Source organism: Spodoptera frugiperda, chromosome 11 (assembly GCF_023101765.2).
Source record: "Spodoptera frugiperda isolate SF20-4 chromosome 11, AGI-APGP_CSIRO_Sfru_2.0, whole genome shotgun sequence".
NCBI classification, from domain to species: domain Eukaryota; kingdom Metazoa; phylum Arthropoda; class Insecta; order Lepidoptera; family Noctuidae; genus Spodoptera; species Spodoptera frugiperda.
This window is the reverse complement of record NC_064222.1, coordinates 10984622-11002868: the sequence shown is the minus strand read 5'-3', so window position 1 is coordinate 11002868 and position 18247 is coordinate 10984622. Positions and strand designations below refer to the sequence as shown.

The following is an 18247-nucleotide window of genomic DNA, read 5'->3' as shown; positions in this document are numbered from 1 at the left end:
AAAATAATAATTTACTGTCAAACTTAATGAAATCTTTTTTCGGTTTAGTAAATAGAGAAAAACCAATACCTATTTTGTGAAAATTATAAAAAACACATTGATTTTTACTTGTCTAAATATTTATTGGCCAAAAATAAAATGTTTGAAAATATGCCATAAAGTTTATTTTTCGAATATGTTTGAATTTGGAACGCCCTCTGTCGCAATTAGAAGAAATCTTTGCTGAAAGAAGCCTGTGAAAGAATCCTCTGGAAAGTAGGCATTGAATCTCCGGTTATCAAAATCTTTACGTGAGAATTTGTTCTTTATCCCGAAGCAAAGTGAGTATTTCTTTATTTTAGTGGTTATTTATTTATTGTTATTCATTTTAAATATTTCTTGTGAATGATTTCCCATAATTTATAGTATTATTCACAAAATGGTGTGCGAAAGTCTACAGGCGGAACAATTTATTTTCTGCAAATATTCGCAAAGATGTGCAACGAAATGGTTTTATTGATTTAACCATGTTGTTTCTATAGTGATAATCTGCGATATGATGAATTATCATTATCTTTCGAATCGCTAGGCCAAATTACATGTCGGTGCCGCGTTCCTAATTTCTCCTATCAGTTTTGATGACGGGCATTAGTGCTAGTGCTTCCGTTAGAATTACTACGAAAACACCGTCGCAGCTAGTGGAAGAGGTCAGGTGGGTATCGTAGATGCGCCAAGTAATAACGCAGTCCTATGACTCCTGTTTTAAATTTTCCCTCAGGGACATTTTTCATAGGCAGGGTTCCGATTTGTAAAGGGCGCGCATTTAGTCCCGGATTTCGCGCTTGACCTTTTCTGGTAGTTATTTATAGCGCTTTGTTGTTGAATATAATAATCAGTGCGTCCCCCTTTAGGGCACGTAGAAAATCAATGTTATCGACGCGGTTCAGGAACTCTAACCTCTAGCACTAAGGCTATCGGTCATCAATTGCAACAAGTAGCTGCATTTGATTTGCCAATTTAACATCCCTATTGCTATAGCTCATAAATACTAAAATCTAAATTCTTTGACAATTGGAAAATATATTTTTCAAGTAATTTCTGACATAAAACATGAAGATAAGGAACAAAAATGCTTTTATTTGTCACTATATCAGGCAGAGACATGCTATTACTTGACTGGGCAAAGATAAGATAGTGGAAAAACAAGTCACTATCTATTATTGCGACTTATTGTTATTTACTGTAAAATAACTAGGGTATCAAATGTCAAATGTAATTAGGAAAAACTTAAGTTTATGATAAATCACTCACCACAAGTATATTTTGTGTAGACACATAGCTGACAAGATGTGCGACCGCAAGGCGGTGATCAAAAATGCTGATATGAGCGAAGAGATGCAGCAGGATGCTGTGGACTGTGCAACGCAGGCGTTAGAGAAGTTCAACATTGAGAAGGTAAGTCCACCAAGCATTTTGCAGCCACATAAACACGTACTTCACCAGAATAAATTAACTGAATAACAATAATTTTAGGTTGTAAACAATGTTTACATTTAAATTATTTTTTTTGTGGAAATGAGCTTCAGTGTGCAGTTCCCACCAAAGATAAACTTGAGGTTTTCCTGTTGTGGTTAGTGTAATTTATAATAGGTAAATTGTGAGTAAATACCAAAATGGGTAATTATGATCTGTCATAATCATTATGAATTAATGAATAATGAATCAAGTTAGGTTTATTGAATGAAGTATGTTTGGTGACATCATGCTGAGGTGGGCATTGGTTGTTTGCAGGACATCGCAGCTTTCATCAAGAAGGAGTTTGACAAGAAGTACAACCCGACGTGGCACTGCATCGTGGGACGCAACTTTGGCTCGTACGTGACGCATGAGACGCGCCACTTCATCTACTTCTACCTGGGCCAAGTGGCCATCTTGCTGTTCAAGAGCGGCTAGGCGGGGCTGTGCCCCTTCAAAATTTTATGTTGTTAGCACAGACGCAGTATTACCGGGCGACGAGTGCCTCCGGCCGCGTGCCGCCGGCGGCGCGCGAGTCAGTGTGTGTGTGTGAGTGTGTGAGAGAGTGCCAGGTACTGGTGACTGTGTGTGTGCGGCACGCCACGCGACTAGGACTAGCCTCAAGCCCACTGTTTATTATTTAACGATGCTGGACTGCGTCGAATCTCTTCACTTCTTAGTCCCCGGCGCACTCGATGTATGTTTGTACTGTGTTAGCTATATTTAAGACTCGATATTGACTTGGGTAATACATTCACTTCTAGTGTATTTATATTAAAAATTTTAGTTAATTATTCCTAGACTTATTACCTAGCATAGCGTAAAAGTCATATGTTAGTATATAACTAAATTTATTGTTTAATTTCTTTGTTAATACACCCTGTGAAAATATTTTTCAATACTTCTTTATTAAACTTTCTTACAAACCAAATATATTTTCTTTATATTTTTTTACTCCAAAATTCCCATTTTCAGCACATTGGACAAAGGTTTACAAAACATTACTTGGTAGGATAGGCTTTTTGAGCTGTGTGCAAATTGCACTATACTATAATACTACTTACTATATACACTTGTAGTTTTGTCATATAGCATATAAATCATTAATTTCACATTGACATCACACTGGATAATACGGCGTACGATTCGTTGCGTGTGGGAATTTAATGACACATTTGGTCACACTACACGCGTATGACTGGCCGCTAGTTTCAATACTTTGCTGGTCTTCCAGGCTGAGATGGGAGGACAGCTCATCAAAGTGATGCGAGATGAACCAATTCTTAAATAGAAGGAAATAGGCCATGGACTCTACTGACTGCATGAGCGGCGCAAGCGCAGCTAATTACTAACTGCTTGTTTCAAAGTTGTTCCTCTCTAGTCTCAATTTGGAAGAGCAGCAAAGAGCTTTGTTTGGATATGATGGTTTGATGGAGGATTGAAATCAGTTCGGAACATGGACTGCAAACAACGCGGCAGCGGCGCAAGCGCAAAACAAAGTAAAAAAACTTGCTCTGGTGCTGCGGGTGTCTGCTGCTTTTTCTCACTAGGACCTTAGATATCGAATGGACTAAGGCTCTCCTGAAGGAATGGAAGTTAACAGTTAAAACTTCTTGCTGCGCTGAAGCTGAAGCTGGCGATCAGAATTTGACATTGGAAGACTGGTTAGCGCATATTATTATGCATTATGAATATTTCTGGCTCACCCACCAATATGCGTGTAGATACTACCTAATTAGAACAAGCGAAACGTAGCCTTGTGCGCTACTCAGCAAATTGTTAATTGATTACTAGGTAATATTGTTCATTCGTTCCACTTTGCATTGTTACCTATCCTATTAGGTAGTAGCGTAGCCTCGCAACTGCGAAAAAAATTACAAACAACACAAGCCTTATTAAGTCTATTGCCAAGGTGAAAAATTTCATCTTTAGGGATTTTCTTTTTTTTTTACTAGGATTTTCTCCTGTGTCATGGGTGTAAGTTTACAAACATACAAGTTCACATAGACTACACATACCCGAAACAAGGATTTGTGGGTCACAAATGATTGCGTCGTGGGAGAATCGAACCCGCTACAGCCGGCCTAGCCTGCCACCGTACCGACCGTGCAGTCAATATATACCTAATATACATACTTATAGATTTTACCCTTTAATTTGCGCCGGCCTGGTTTTTTATTACTGAAATACCTACGTTTGTGTTAATTCAGTATTATGTAAATTAACCAAGTAGCACGTGGTACATATACCTAATCATGGTATTTGCATGTAATTTAGTAGGCATGCTAATTTCAAAATTATGCGACATCATGGCCACATTGCTGGGGGCATACGCCTGGTAACAAATACCACGGCTTTGTTTGCAACGAAATACCTAATTAACAATTTGTTAATAGGTAATGTATTCCTGAAATAATTTTGTGTGACGGCTAATTGCGTGGTGGCCTGGAGGTTTAAAACCGCTTCTCATGAGGATGCGGGTTCGGAACCTACCTCTATGACTTTTCCCGAGTTAAAATATGTACTTAAAAGATTATTTAGAGACAACTAACATACGGTGATGGAAAACATCGTGGGCTAAGTTTCAATCACATTGGGCAAGCGTGGTGATTAATGCTCAAACCTTCTCCGTGTGAGAAGCCTTTGGTCAGCAGTGGTCATTTATAGACTGATGTGTGTGACGTACATAATAACTACGTCTTATTCATGTGTTCGAGAAAAACTGGCTCTGTTTTGGTTCCCTTGAATAAGAGTTCCGGTGTCACTTGAAACTAATAGAACTTTTCTCGAATAGCTCATGTAAGTCGTTATTTTGAATGAATTCCTGAATTACTTTGTGGTAAAGCGAGGTATATATACGTACTATTATTTAAGTAAATAAGTATTTACCATTCAGGATTATACCTAACTGTATTCTATATGAAATTATTCATTAATGTCGGTAGGTTGGAACTGAATGAGGAAAATGTCATTCAATCTTAATTTTCTTACTAGAATATATTTAGCTTTTAAACCGCCAGACTTTAGGTATGTAGGAGGGCGCGTAGGTATATTCGCTAACTGTACAAATAACATTATTTAACTGATATCTATGTAATTTGCTATCAGGTGTAAAATATGATAAAATAAAACAAGATAGTATTCCCTTTGCATTTACTCGTCGTTGAGTAAATAGGTCAATTAGGGCCGCTAATGCTGCTGTGACGATCGACAATAACCCTGAGCTTGTAACAGTTTAGCGCTCACCTGTAATCGATAAATCCGCGTGTGTGCATACTTAGGTTACCTATAGCATGTAGCTTCGTGTTTTATTGTTGAATACCTAAGCATGAAATAGGTACCTAACCGACTATGTCTGTGAATACCTAGATAAACAACAGTTAAACGACTGAAATGCAGATATTTTTACATCTAGGTACCTAGCTATTACCGTGTACTTTTTGTCAGTCTTTGTTATTATAGGTACGTAGTAGGTATCCAAACCAAAATTATTTGCATATAGCGTGTTAAAACAACAATATAATTCTGAATTAAAAACGCAAGCGCGAGTGTAGCTCTACCCAGGTTCGAGGTGCGAGGTGCGAGGTGATTTTTTTTGCTTCTTAGCGACTAAGCAAGTTATCTGGTAGAAGTCGGAGGCTTGTAAATGGGATTACGGACAGCTACGTTTGCACGGAAACTCTTTAAATAGGCTAGCGCTGCTTGCTAGCAGTTCTAGTTTAGTTTTACGTTTTGAAAATGAAATAATATTCTTCTTTGTCATCCGATATTAATTTACGTGTATTATATTATGTGGGTATGGGTGTAAACAGATTAAACGTTGTATGGCAACGCGCTCGCCCCCTAAATACCATGACTGGCAGAAATGGGTGTACCCTCTAATAACGACGGGTAGGAAGTGATTTATGTGTCTATAGTGTCTATACTCTGGTAGTTACAGTTTCGTTAAGCAAGCTCATCGTTAACCTTAATTTATGCCTAAAATATCTAACATAGTTAGGACCTATTCTTTGAAGGCATAAATAGGAGGCCTTGTTGCATTGTGAGCAGGGGTGATCTTCGTCGCCCGGGTACATTAATCAGGAACTTCCAACAAGAATGTCCAATGTTAGAGTTTATTTACCCGAGGACTAAGTTTGGAAAGTATCCATCTTCGCAGTAGGAGTTGTACTTACTTAGGTATGGCAATTTGACAGCCTTGGTTGATAGATAAAGCTCAATTTAAATGACAAATCAAAATGGAATTGGAGCTGATAATATGTCCACCTGTTACCTAAATTCTAGATAGATAAAAAAACATTGGACACGTAATAAAACGGCGATGCATCAGGTCGATATATCGCATGACGTCACGCTACATTGTGCGTGGGACGCGCAGGGTGGCGTAGGTAGCAATGTATTCTATCTCTATGACGTGTAGCCTTCTCATTCCTTATTTTGATGCGCTTTATCACATTGATTTTATATTAATTTGGTCAGGTACAAATCAAAACTCAATTACGTACAAAAAACTTATCATGAATGTATTACATCAATATTCAATGCCAATTAAAAGCCCACTACTGGCCTATGGACTTAATCTACAAAAGACCACGCTTGGCCGGTGGGTTGAAGATTGCCGCAAATGGATAGAGCACTTGATACCTAGCCTTCTAATGCCTAATGTTAGGTTTATCTGTTAGATAATGTAGTAACTAATCACCATGAATGTGTAAATTTTACTTATCAAGAACCGGCAGGTGCTTGGATACCTACACAATATTCTCACATAGGTAACATAATTATTGTCATTTCCTCATAAGGCGGGCAAGGAGAGGAAACAGGCACGGAACGTGACGACGGAACCAGTGAGGAAACGTCGCTTCTCTATGATTTTCTTGTGCCGTTGCAGGTCGCAGACAACAACAAGTCAGTCAGCGTAGTTTCCGAATAAATCATGCATTCTTCACTACACCTATCAACGGAGTTTTACTCAGAAGAAACCCTAACTATTAGGACACCTAGGCTCTCCTACCTAGCTCCTAAACTGGCATTACAGTACAGCTTACTTAGCGTGGACTGCACCAAATAACAAAACTTAGTCGGAGTCGAAGTGTTAGGTACCTGCCGTTTATTATTGTGACACAAAGCCGACTTTTATAACTTTTATAAGGACACATGTGAGTGTCCTTGAGTTACCTGACACATGTACCTGCGTGTCAGCTATTCTTGGCGCCGGGCCTAGGTCACGGTTTAATTATTTCCATTAAAATATCCGCGGTGACACGCGGGGGCGGCGGGGAGCGTGTATCCACAGTATGTAGGTACTGGCTACCTCTGCTATCGATTTTTTTTACATTTTTATAGCTAATAGTACCGCAATGCTAGACTATAAACATGATTTAGTAGTTTTGTCAATGTTTTTGACTTTTACTTGTCTAGCTTCGGCTCTGTGTATTATAATTCAATACACATTTTAGGGAGAATTTTTTGTTTTAAGAGGGGAAAATTATCAAATGTTTTCTCCCGTCTTGGGCAAAGCGAGATGGAGTGACTCTTACTGACTAAAACCACCCCGTTCCTACTCTTGCTTTTCGAGCCGGAGCCCCGGTAACCCGTAAGGCAGGTCGCAGATCCGAGTTTCAGGGAGATCTAGGTACAAGTTCAGGGCTGACTCGACTGTTACCTAAACATGAAGTTTCAGGTTCGAAGCGCTTTTATTCAGTATTGGTAAAAGATGAGCTTTTACTATAGCTGTTTCTCATCAATAAGTAGGTTTTATCAATGTAAAATAGTTTTTTGAAAACATTCTTATATCAGTAGGCCTACTCGAGAGGAACCTCTTTACGCAGGCCGACCTAATCTAGTGAGCTAATCTAAATCTTATATTACAGCAAGAGTTCGTTTGCCTATACCATAACCCCATGGGCAATAGCCAAGCCAGCCGCAGTTACATCACTATCACCATAGCCAGTTAGGTAACACTCGAGCCCCTATCAGCGCCGCGGTCACGATAACCTGACCACGAATATCCTGCACCCTGGCTTATCAAGTCAAGTCACATGGCACCAGCTTTGCACACGACCTGACTCCTGTCTCCCGTGTCCGTGTGCAAGGAACCTGTATAAAACATGACTCCGAGGAGTGGAGGACCACAGTCGAGCCGTGGTACTCACGGCTTGAAACCAAAATAAAATAGTTTTTATTTAATTAATTTTATTTAGTTCTTTTTTGTTTTTTTTTTGGTAAAAATCTTGTGGTAAGTGTTTTTTTTTATATAAATTTTAGTATTGTATGTGTGGTTTATTAATGTGTTTCTTTTCTGCGATCATTTTGATATTATAATAGTATACAGTGACTGTAGGATTTCTTGATTTCTACATTAGTTAAAAGTGCGAATTTCGAGTACGGTGCCTAATTACAAGATGAGGTTTTTAACTCGAAGATAATGCATTAGAGTCTTAAATAATATAACCCCAATCCTTTAAAAATATAGCTGGATAAAATACTAAAGTACGTTTCATTAAGAAATCTAATAATTTCTTTTAATAATAGCATTATCACTATATAGCCCCTAGTAGCGTAGCTTGAAACTATTCGAGTTCCTCATCAAACAGTTACATGAATAAGCCGTTACATAAATAATAATTAATTAATTATAACAAAATGTTCGTATATTTCCTGCTCCCAATATATCAACTTTGCACTCTATACATGTAGGAATAGGTGTCACTATCAGTTACCCACACTTGTTTGATCCATATTATCACGTCGTTAGTATGCCGAGCATGCATATTATTGTAACCGTAGCTTCGATACTTGATATTGTCGGGTATTTAGGTACCTATGTGTATAATGCAGGTAGGATTACCAGCAAGTCTTTATTCTATTTTATACTATTTGTACTAAGTCAGGGGTTTATGCTTATACTGCAGAAATTAAGTACGACTGCTTCATTGATCGAATATAATATAAATATCGAATCGTACTTAGTTAGGTATCCTAGTCTAGGCGAGAGGAAGTATCAGACTTTTACTGACTAAAAACCACCCGTTCCTACTCCTGTTTTTCAAGCTGGAGCCCCGGTAAACCCGCTAGGTAGTCCGCAGCACCGGATTAGATCTTCGCCTGTGTAGCAAGGTCTTGGGTTCGATTCCCTTGTCAGTCAAAGTACCTATTATTAAATTTATAGAGCAGTAAGTAGATTATAAGACTTGTAACTGGTATGGCGATTGACTCACACCTTATAACATGGAACTAAGAACAGGTGAAAGGTGGATACTTGTGGTTAAATATTTACTATCCTGGAGAGAAGTGTATAATGTTATGTGGTGTTCCAGTATGCAAGATGTCGGACGCAAAGAAGAACCTGCTGTTATTCTTCGACCGGCCCTCGGAGCCGTGCTTCATGCAGAAGGGGGAAGAGAAGGCTGTCTTCGAGATCCCTGAACACTACTACGTGAGTACCATATTTCTTTTGAGGGCAGAAGATCCAGTTCTGGTTCGGATGATACGTCAGATACTTATTATCTTTTACAACAGAACAGTAATAGCCCGAGGCAGTCCACTGCTAGAATATGGGTGTGAGCCTTCTCTACCTAAGAAGGGTTTGCCGTAATCTCTTGACAGAGAGCTGAAGATCATAGTTAGAAAGATTGCAGGGTTATCAGAGAACTGCTGGTCTAGTTGCAGTCTTTTTGTTGGCTCTCATGATGAAACCAACAAGAAGAGATGTGATAGTGATACAAGGATAATAAAGCTAAAATCGTCCCTAAAATCATCACCATCATTATTATAAACACCCCTGTATTATAATATCGTCTTGAGCAAACATGGTAATTAATGTTCAAACCTTCACCGCGGGAGAAGTGGCCTTTGTTCAGCATTGAGCACTTATAGCCTGATGCTGCTGATGATGATGATGTCATCCTATATTACAGCCGGAGAAGTACAAGGCACTAACCAGCACCATCGCCAACCGTTTCGGAGATGACGCCGGCCGCTCCATCCCCGTGCGTAACATCGCGCTCCCCAACCTGGCGCAGCCCATGGAGCTGCCCTACAATGACCAGTTCTCTCTCTTCGTGCCCAAACACAGGAGACTGGCGGGCAAGCTCATCGACATCTTCATGGGTAAGTCCATCTTTGGTTCATCATTACTCCTAATAATGTTGGAAACAGACTAACTCGCGCACTCAGAGTCATTTAATGATTACTTAACACAGTCCTTAGGAATTATTTTCAATACAAAATTCTTACTAAGGAATAGTTTAAGTAATCATTAAATGTCTCTGAGTGCGGCAGTAAATCTACTTAAACGGTGTTAGAATTTGGTTAAATATAAATTGGCACTGCTACGTTCATCCAGAGTTTTAATACCTGGATTGAAAAAAGTATTGGAGGAGACTGGTGATGGTCTACAGCTTAAGTCTTACCTAATAAATTACAGGATCTTTCTAAAAAGAACCTAGGGTACCTATTACCCTTATGTTCCAGGTATGCGTGACCTGGAGGACCTGCAGTCTGTGTGCTCGTACTGCCAGCTGCGCATCAACCCGTACATGTTCAACTACTGCCTCTCCGTCGCCATACTGCACAGGTTGGTTGCAACACTTTACTCTTGCAGGACATAAGTATTGGGACTCAATAGGAGTGCTCGGAGGAGTATCTAACCAGGGATGCTACTTGACTATATTGACTGCACGGTTGGCGCGGTGGCTAGGCAACTGACTGCCGTGCAACGTGTAGCGGGTTCGATTCCCGCACGGAGTAACTCTTTGTGTGATTCACAAATTGTTGTTTCGGTGTCATGTGCATGTGAAATAATAATTGTATATTTGTACAACCCACGACACAAGAGAAAAATCAACGTAAAAAAAAATACTTTCCGATCTTCATCCAAGATTGCTGATTGATCTGAATCTTAAAATCCAAATGTTCTGAAATAGGTTTAGTTAGAAGGCATATTTAAAAGTATCACGGTATGTTTAGGCCCGACACCAAAGGACTGAACATCCCGACGTTCGCGGAGACCTTCCCCGACAAGTTCATGGACCCCAAGGTGTTCCGCAAGGCCAGGGAGGTCAGCAACGTCGTCACCTCCGGAGTCAGGGTAAGTGGGAGATAGATTTTCAACTTTATTGCTTTGTAATAAACTCGAAAGTCGATTGCCACCAGGTTTACCAGGAATTGAACACCTATTCTGGTTACCGACTTACGGTACTCCATCAATAGTTCTTGAAAGTACACTTGCATAAGAAGGGCTTGCTATAGTCTCCACGCTAGGGAAGTGGATTGTAGATCGCAGTTTAAAGGGTTCCGATGCATCAAAAAGCATTACTGCCCAATTTCCTGAATGTGTATCCTCTTAATCATATCTAACATTAATACTAACACTAGGCTGGAAGTTGTTCTACTACTAACACATATGGATGTTTATCTAAATTAAATTTTTTGAATTGAATTGAATTGAATATCCCATGAGACTTGGGCCGGGGAGAGACAAAATATGTATTTTACTCTGCTCCCATTGACTTCGTCACAATATCCCACGTAGTATCACGAACTAACTAAGATATTTGGTCGCCTTCAGATGCCAGTAACAATCCCGGTGAACTACACGGCGAACGACTCGGAGCCCGAGCAGCGCGTGGCGTACTTCCGCGAGGACATCGGCATCAACCTGCACCACTGGCACTGGCACCTGGTGTACCCGTTCGACTCCGCCGACCGGTCCATCGTCAACAAGGACAGGCGTGGAGAGCTCTTCTATTATATGCACCAGCAGATCATTGCTAGGTTAGTGTACCTAGACAGTTTTTTTTTCATTCTACTGCATTTTTTTTTATTTATTTATTTACTTCAGGCATCTAAGGCCCATAGAAAAATACTATACATAGATATTACATACAATTGAATTATATACTAATACATGCACACGAAGCGTCGGCGTCGTGTTACGCTGCGTGGTGTCGCGTAGCCTTCCTCGGAATCTCCGGTAGACGACACCCTTCGGCCAAAACTCTTCCTTGAGGAAGGTCCCGAAGTGTTGAGTTGGAATTCGTGGAAGTGTTGTGGCGCGACTCCAACTTCTCCACCCTCAAGGTCCAGTTGGTCTTGGACCGGACATACTCCACGATCTGCTCTGCAATTGGAGTATTGCAAGAATCGTAGCAATTGGCGTTCCATTGCCTCTGCCTACCCCCATGGGAGACAGGCGTGAGGTTATGTATGCACTTCAGTGGTATGCTTCATACATATTGCATTTTGAGTTAACTTTCATTCCTTTCTCTCACCGTATCTCCTGAATAAATCGTGTCAATTTCTGTTCAATATTGCGTTTATCACGAACAAATATGAGATGGGAGACTTTCTTTTGTGGCAGAATTTTTTACACTGTCTCCGTGTCTAGGGTTGACAACCGGATCAAACAATGTATTACTATTTTCGGAGTACCCTTCCACCTATAATCTTGGTTGTGACAATTTCCAGGTACAACATGGAGCGCATGTGCAACGGCCTGTCCCGCGTGGCGCGCTACCAGAACTTCCGCGACCCTATTGAAGAGGGATACTTCCCCAAGCTCGACTCGCAGGTCGCCAGCAGAGCCTGGCCGCCTAGGTATACATCAAACCCTTACTGAATATCTAAATACACACATAGTTAGACTGCGCGAGACTCCACAGCTGGAATATGCGCTTCATCTACAAAAGAGGGATTTGTCATAATCTATTCGGTTGATGATCGGGTTGGAGATCGCAGGCTGAAAGGATCTCGACTCTGTTATATAATATGCAGTCCCTTGGAACCTTCTCCTCTTAGCAACATCAAAATAATATGTTTTTCTTGAGGGGTGAAAATCATCCAATGACGTCTCCCGCCTTGGAAGAGGCGGGAGGGAGTTTCAGACTCTTACTGACTAAAAACCACCCCGTTCCTTCTCCTGCATTGAGCCGGAGCCTTAACCTTTTATGTTGTACGCAGTTCCGGATCGGGCATCAGCCCCATCTGAAATAATATGCTACCTGTGTATGATATACTGTATCTACCTATAGGTTTGCCGGTACCACCATCCGCGACCTGGACCGCCCCGTGGACCAGATCCGCGCCGACGTGTCCCAGCTCGAGACCTGGAGGGACCGCTTCGTGCAGGCTGTGGAGACTCTCTCCGTCACACTGGTGAGTCATGGCCAAACGTCTACTGTAACCTACTGAGTGAAGTTACGTAGTGATCTCTATAGATAGGTACTTTTTGTAGGTTGGAATTGGTACTAACTTTTTACCATTTCTGTAGAAGATAGTATTAACCTGATCTACAATACTCACTAAGGATGATACCGATTTGTTACTTATACTACAGCAACAAGACGTCTACTGAATATAGGTCTCCAGCAAAGACTTACAGATAGGTAGACCGATTAAAAGTGGTGACCAGTGCTTATAGTACATAACTGAAAATCAGTGCTGGGTACTTTCGGTGCCCAGCTCATACTGAGGTGGCAACCCTTTTGGATTGGGCACGTTGCCACCTTGTTTTTGGTTTTATTTGTTTTTAATTTTACTTTTGTGTTATTTTTTTTTTTGTTTTTTAATTTTTTCATAAGTATTGTGCAGTTTTTGTTTTTTTTCTGTTTTTATAAAATATTAATTTATAAATGTTTGTATTACTTTATATTTATTTTTGATTTGTTTTTTGGTGCATCGTGCCCGGTGCAAAATAAATATTTTTTCTTTCTTTCTTTCAAATAAGCTAATGTACCCGGTGTGTATCCCCCTCAGCCCAACGGTCGGCAGATGCCTCTGGACGAGGAGCGCGGTATCGACATCCTGGGCAACATGATGGAGTCTTCCATCATCAGCCCCAACCGAGGGTACTACGGGGACCTCCACAACATGGGACACGTCTTCATCTCCTACTCACACGACCCTGACCATCGCCATCTGGTAATGTACCTGATAATCCGCTTTAAAACTAGATTACTTACTGATGTTCTCAGAGACATTTAATGATTACTTAAAGTATTCTTTAGTAACGATTTTGTATAGAAACATCGCCAAGGACTTGGTTAAGTAACCATTAAATGACTTTGAGTGTGGCGGTTAGTAGTAAATCTGAAGAAAGATTTCGTAGCGGTAGTAATAACTATCTGATTAGCATTTGACATATACATATGTACCTTCACTCTACGTCCTGTATTAAGGATGCTGAAAAAGCATTTGAAACTTCTGTTAAAAGAATTTAAAAGCCCTTATTTCAAAAGCACCATTTGGTTTAGTCTAAATAACATCACTGTTTATTCTACCAGACGCTAGATGATAATGGCTTTGTCGGATCTTGTATCTGTCATGCAATTCTAACTCCTATTCCTGTATGGTGTAGGAACAATTCGGCGTGATGGGAGACTCGGCGACGGCGATGCGCGACCCCGTGTTCTACCGCTGGCACTCGTACATCGACGACCTGTTCCAGCTCTACAAGGTCAAGCTCACCCCCTACGGGGATGACAAGGTTTGTCTCAGTACTGCATACTTCTGTGGGAGATAAGAGGTGGGAAGTTATTTATTATTTCTCTAAGTTAAGATAGGTGACATTTGATGCCATTTTGGTTTACACCAACCTAGTACAAGTTTTTTTGCTCCTCTAATAATATCTTCTGATTTATTTAGTTGTGAGATCCAAGACAGTCAATCATGTCCCTGGAATGTGCTGGATTTCAATGATTCCGTGTTTTCATAGTTGTATCTACTGTAGATCCTGGTTTACAGGAGTTATAGCTTATGGGAGGTTGTGGTGGGCTTGATCCCATAAAAGGGGATAAGGGGTTAGTTTAGGTGTTCCCTCACGTTAAGTAACTTTTATTGTAGTTAAGATATGGTTTAGGGATAGTCGGTAAAATCGGGCATTAGTATCTTGGAGTTTGATATAATCGGCCACCCCCCCAGCTGGACTTCCCCGGCGTGCGCGTGTCGAGCGTGTCCCTGGAGGGCGCGGCGGGACGCAACACGCTGGGCACCTTCTGGGAGCTCAGCACCGTGGACCTCGGCCGCGGGCTCGACTTCACGCCGCGCGGCTCCGTGCTCGCCCGCTTCACGCATCTGCAGCATCAGGACTTCAACTACGTGTATGTCTCTGTTTTACTTAGCTTTAAACTAACCACTTGCGTACCTACTTAATCTTCTAAATTGATAGATTGCATGAATGGGGGCAACTGTATTTTTGCTTACCAGACGGTATTAATGTACCTTAACTATCTTCGTCCAATAGAGAATTAGCTAGTGTCACACCGTTGGATGTTCAATATTTAACAACTGCAGTGATTAGATTAAAAATACTCTTCCTACATTTCCGTCATCTGGTAAACAAAAACCCAACTTGCATTAAGCGAGCGTGGTGACTAATGCTCAAACCTTCGTATAAAAAGAGACCTTTGGTCAGCAATAGCCAATAACATCAAAAGGCACAGTAAGTCTTTTCTAGACCTGGGATCCAATCTGATGAATGACTTTACTGACATCCAAACAGGAGATATCATTCGGATGGTAATCACGCCCCGGTCTCATTAGCAACAACATTACATTACCATCAGATAACTATGCCACTTCACTCCCCCATCTCCTTGTGATTTCGTCGATAGTAACAGTATTGGTTCCCCCCAGGCTTACCATCAGATAACTATGCCACTTCACTCCCCCATCTCCTTGTGATTTCGTCGATAGTAACAGTATTGGTTCCCCCCCAGTATCGAGGTGAACAACACGTCGGGCCAGTCAGTGATGGGCACGGTCCGTATCTTCATGGCGCCGGTGCAGGACGAGCGCGGCGCGCCGCTGTCCTTCGACGACCAGCGCCGCTCCATGATCGAACTCGACAAGTTCACCGCTGGATGTACGTATACCCTCATTATGAGGCACCAGCTACTTCCGCGCTGTTTTACCCGCTCTGCTTGGCTCGTATTGGTCATAGCGTGGTGTTTTATAGCCTATAGCCTTCCTCGATAAATGCATTATTCAACACAAAAAGAATTATTCAAATCGGACCAGTAGTTCTGGAGATATAGCGCGTACAACCAAACAAACAAACAAACTCTTCAGCTTTATAATATTAGTATAGATTTGTTACTGGCTTGGTGCTGCTGGCACCGTTTCTATGAGACATCCCATAATACGGATGGACGGACGGACAGACAGACGTGACGAATCTATAAGGGTCCGTTTTTTGCCATTTGGCTACGGAGCCCTAAAAAAACTGGACCCTGAAGTACCAGTAGACAATAATAATTATGCTTGGAACATCCCAAAGAATTATTACATCATCAACAGCCAGTGAGAGTCTTCTCTGAATCAATTATTTTATGAGGGTAGCACTGCGTCTTTTCTTGATTATTTTCTTTGGTTAATGTAAATTAATGTGAATGTTTCCAGTACGTCCGGGTAACAACACGATCCGCCACCGCAGCGTGGACTCGTCCGTCACCATTCCCTACGAGAGGACCTTCCGCGACCAGGTACATGAACATACTACATTATATCCACATCTGTTGAACTAAAGGGACCTAAAAGGGAACTATGGGTTCTCCTTTGGCCTAGCACAAAGGTCTTGTAAAGATTTCATTTAAAAAATCTTTCCTATTCTGACCTGCACCCTTAGTACGAGTTTGTTTTACGTTTAACGAAATCGAAACAAAAGCGCGTTCGGCGCTCTGATTGGTTGGTTCATTCGCGCCGGCCAATCAGAGTGCCGAACGGCGCCGTCGTTTCGTTTTCCTCCAAAGTAAGGCAAACTCGTACTAGCAAGGTATTTCTTACACTGTCCTGTTGTTCCAGTCTGCGCGTCCAGGCGACCCTGGCTCGGAGGAGGCGGCGGAGTTCGACTTCTGCGGCTGTGGATGGCCACATCACATGCTGATCGCCAAGGGCAACCAGCAAGGGTACCCCGTCGTACTCTTCGCCATGGTCTCCAACTGGGCTGAGGACAGGGTACGTATACAATATACATGGCTCAATGTGCTGGAAGCAAGCATTTCTTGGATATCTGAAGAAGTTATGGTCTTCTTTCAAAAGTTACAGGTTCTAAGAGATTAGACCATCAGGGTCTTTATTCAAATTGAAAATGACTGTATAAGAATTGTTACCTTACTAAAATCTGTCTATTGCCATCATCAGGGCCTGTAGGGGACACCGGGCTCGTTCAAAGAACCCCGGAGTCTCCACGGCAAATCCAAATCTCGAAGAGAGAGATAAGATGATATGAGCTTTAAAAACAGTTTGGTAATGTAACCTACACAGTTACACTCCTTGTCACATCTTCATCTACTAACCCCAACCATTTATTACAGGTGGAACAAGACCTGGTAGGCTCCTGCAACGACGCAGCCTCGTACTGCGGTATCCGCGACCGCAAGTACCCGGACCGCCGCGCCATGGGCTTCCCCTTCGACCGGCCGTCCCCCGCCCAGAGCCTGACCGACTTCCTGCGCCCCAACATGGCCATGCAGAACTGTTCCATCCGGTTCACAGACACCACCATCCCGAGGCAGCAAAGACGGTAGGTTGTGGGAGTATCAGGAGAAGGAGTAAGGGGTAAAAGGGAAATGTTAGTAGGAGATCATTAATCTCCGTTACTCTTTATAGAAAGTATAGATTGTGAATGTATTGTAAACATCTTGGAAAGTTTGTCCCCCTTCTTCTATATTTATTTATTTATATCCAGTAACAGCAATACAATACGTTTAGGTACACCTTTCCTACACAGTGTAGGTAAGGCGGTAGGTAGGCATCAAACTATAAGGTTCTAGATTAGCAACATAGATGGCGCTATTATACAATAACGAATTAATAACTTATTTTAGAAAATTGACTATAAAACAAGGCTGTTCTTACTAATATTGATAATTCAATACATTAGATAAGTCTAGTTATTTTTTAGTCAGTTATTGTACAAGTGGTGCCATCTATTAGTAGTTAACTGAACTGTTGGGTGTGTAGGTCTGCCTCGGTTTCGTCCGATTCGTCCGACTCGTCCATATCGTCGGCCTCGTCTGGTCAAGATGGCCACCACAAGCCGTGTGGCTGTCCAGACGAAACTATCACTCCTGCTGAAATAGCAGCTATCGTAAAGAAGCCATATTTTGGTGACAAGTGCAAACCTGCTAGACGTTACGATTATATATTTACACCTAAACCTATTGATAAAAAATTGGATACTTCTAAAAAAGCTTAAAGAATATCCTTCATGATATCGTTTAAAAAAACTAAAATCACTTGTATTTCGATAACATTCACATTGAGGCAGATTTACAAATCCAAACAATATTCCGCACTCTTAATTGAACCATATTATTCATTAATCATAATATTGTTTTATAAGCACTTTCTTTTTATATAAATTTAAAACGTCTTTAACCAATTTTCTGTGTGTTCTGTGTAACAAAGAATATTTAAACATCTTTAGTTGGCAGTAGGGACCTTCCTTCTACCATATATTCGAGACTGTTTGTTGCTAACACAGGCAAATTCTAAGATATATCCTCTTGTATATTATTTATACAGCATTATAATATTGTATGTATTCATTCAACTGTCTTATTTATATTGTTTGGCTGTTACTGGTACGACCTGGCATTGACAAAGGACTCCGATTGTAGCTGTAGGTAATTATCTAAGAGTAGTTGTAAGTAAACGGGTCTGTAAATATACTAAGTAGTTGTTAGTTCTATTGTACATATTGTGTAAATACTTGGATTCTTGAGACTGAATAAATTAGCCTTTTACCAAA

The 18247-nt window shown here is 41.0% G+C and overlaps 2 protein-coding genes across 3 annotated transcripts; both read left to right on the top strand.

Annotated features, from left to right (window-relative positions):
• The first annotated feature begins 153 nt into the window (after positions 1–153).
• Positions 154–2425, top strand: LOC118274462 (dynein light chain 2, cytoplasmic). 2 transcript variants are annotated; one of them, XM_035591943.2, is made up of 3 exons: positions 154–320; positions 1311–1434; positions 1771–2425. In XM_035591943.2, the coding sequence occupies exons 2-3, from the start codon at positions 1327–1329 to the stop codon at positions 1930–1932; spliced, it is 270 nt and encodes an 89-aa protein (XP_035447836.1). In that variant the 5' UTR covers positions 154–320; positions 1311–1326; the 3' UTR covers positions 1933–2425. The 2 variants fall into 2 exon arrangements, with proteins under 2 accessions (XP_035447836.1, XP_050553048.1); XM_050697091.1 differs by lacking the exon at positions 154–320 and adding an exon at positions 545–691.
• A 5155-nt stretch (positions 2426–7580) lies between these two features.
• On the top strand, positions 7581–18247 carry LOC118274789 (phenoloxidase subunit 1). The gene is made up of 15 exons (XM_035592495.2): positions 7581–7732; positions 8814–8932; positions 9414–9606; positions 9970–10072; positions 10465–10585; positions 11066–11271; positions 11965–12093; positions 12528–12651; positions 13252–13416; positions 13853–13981; positions 14416–14594; positions 15213–15358; positions 15895–15977; positions 16297–16449; positions 16809–18247. The coding sequence occupies exons 2-15, from the start codon at positions 8822–8824 to the stop codon at positions 17019–17021; spliced, it is 2055 nt and encodes a 684-aa protein (XP_035448388.1). The 5' UTR covers positions 7581–7732; positions 8814–8821; the 3' UTR covers positions 17022–18247.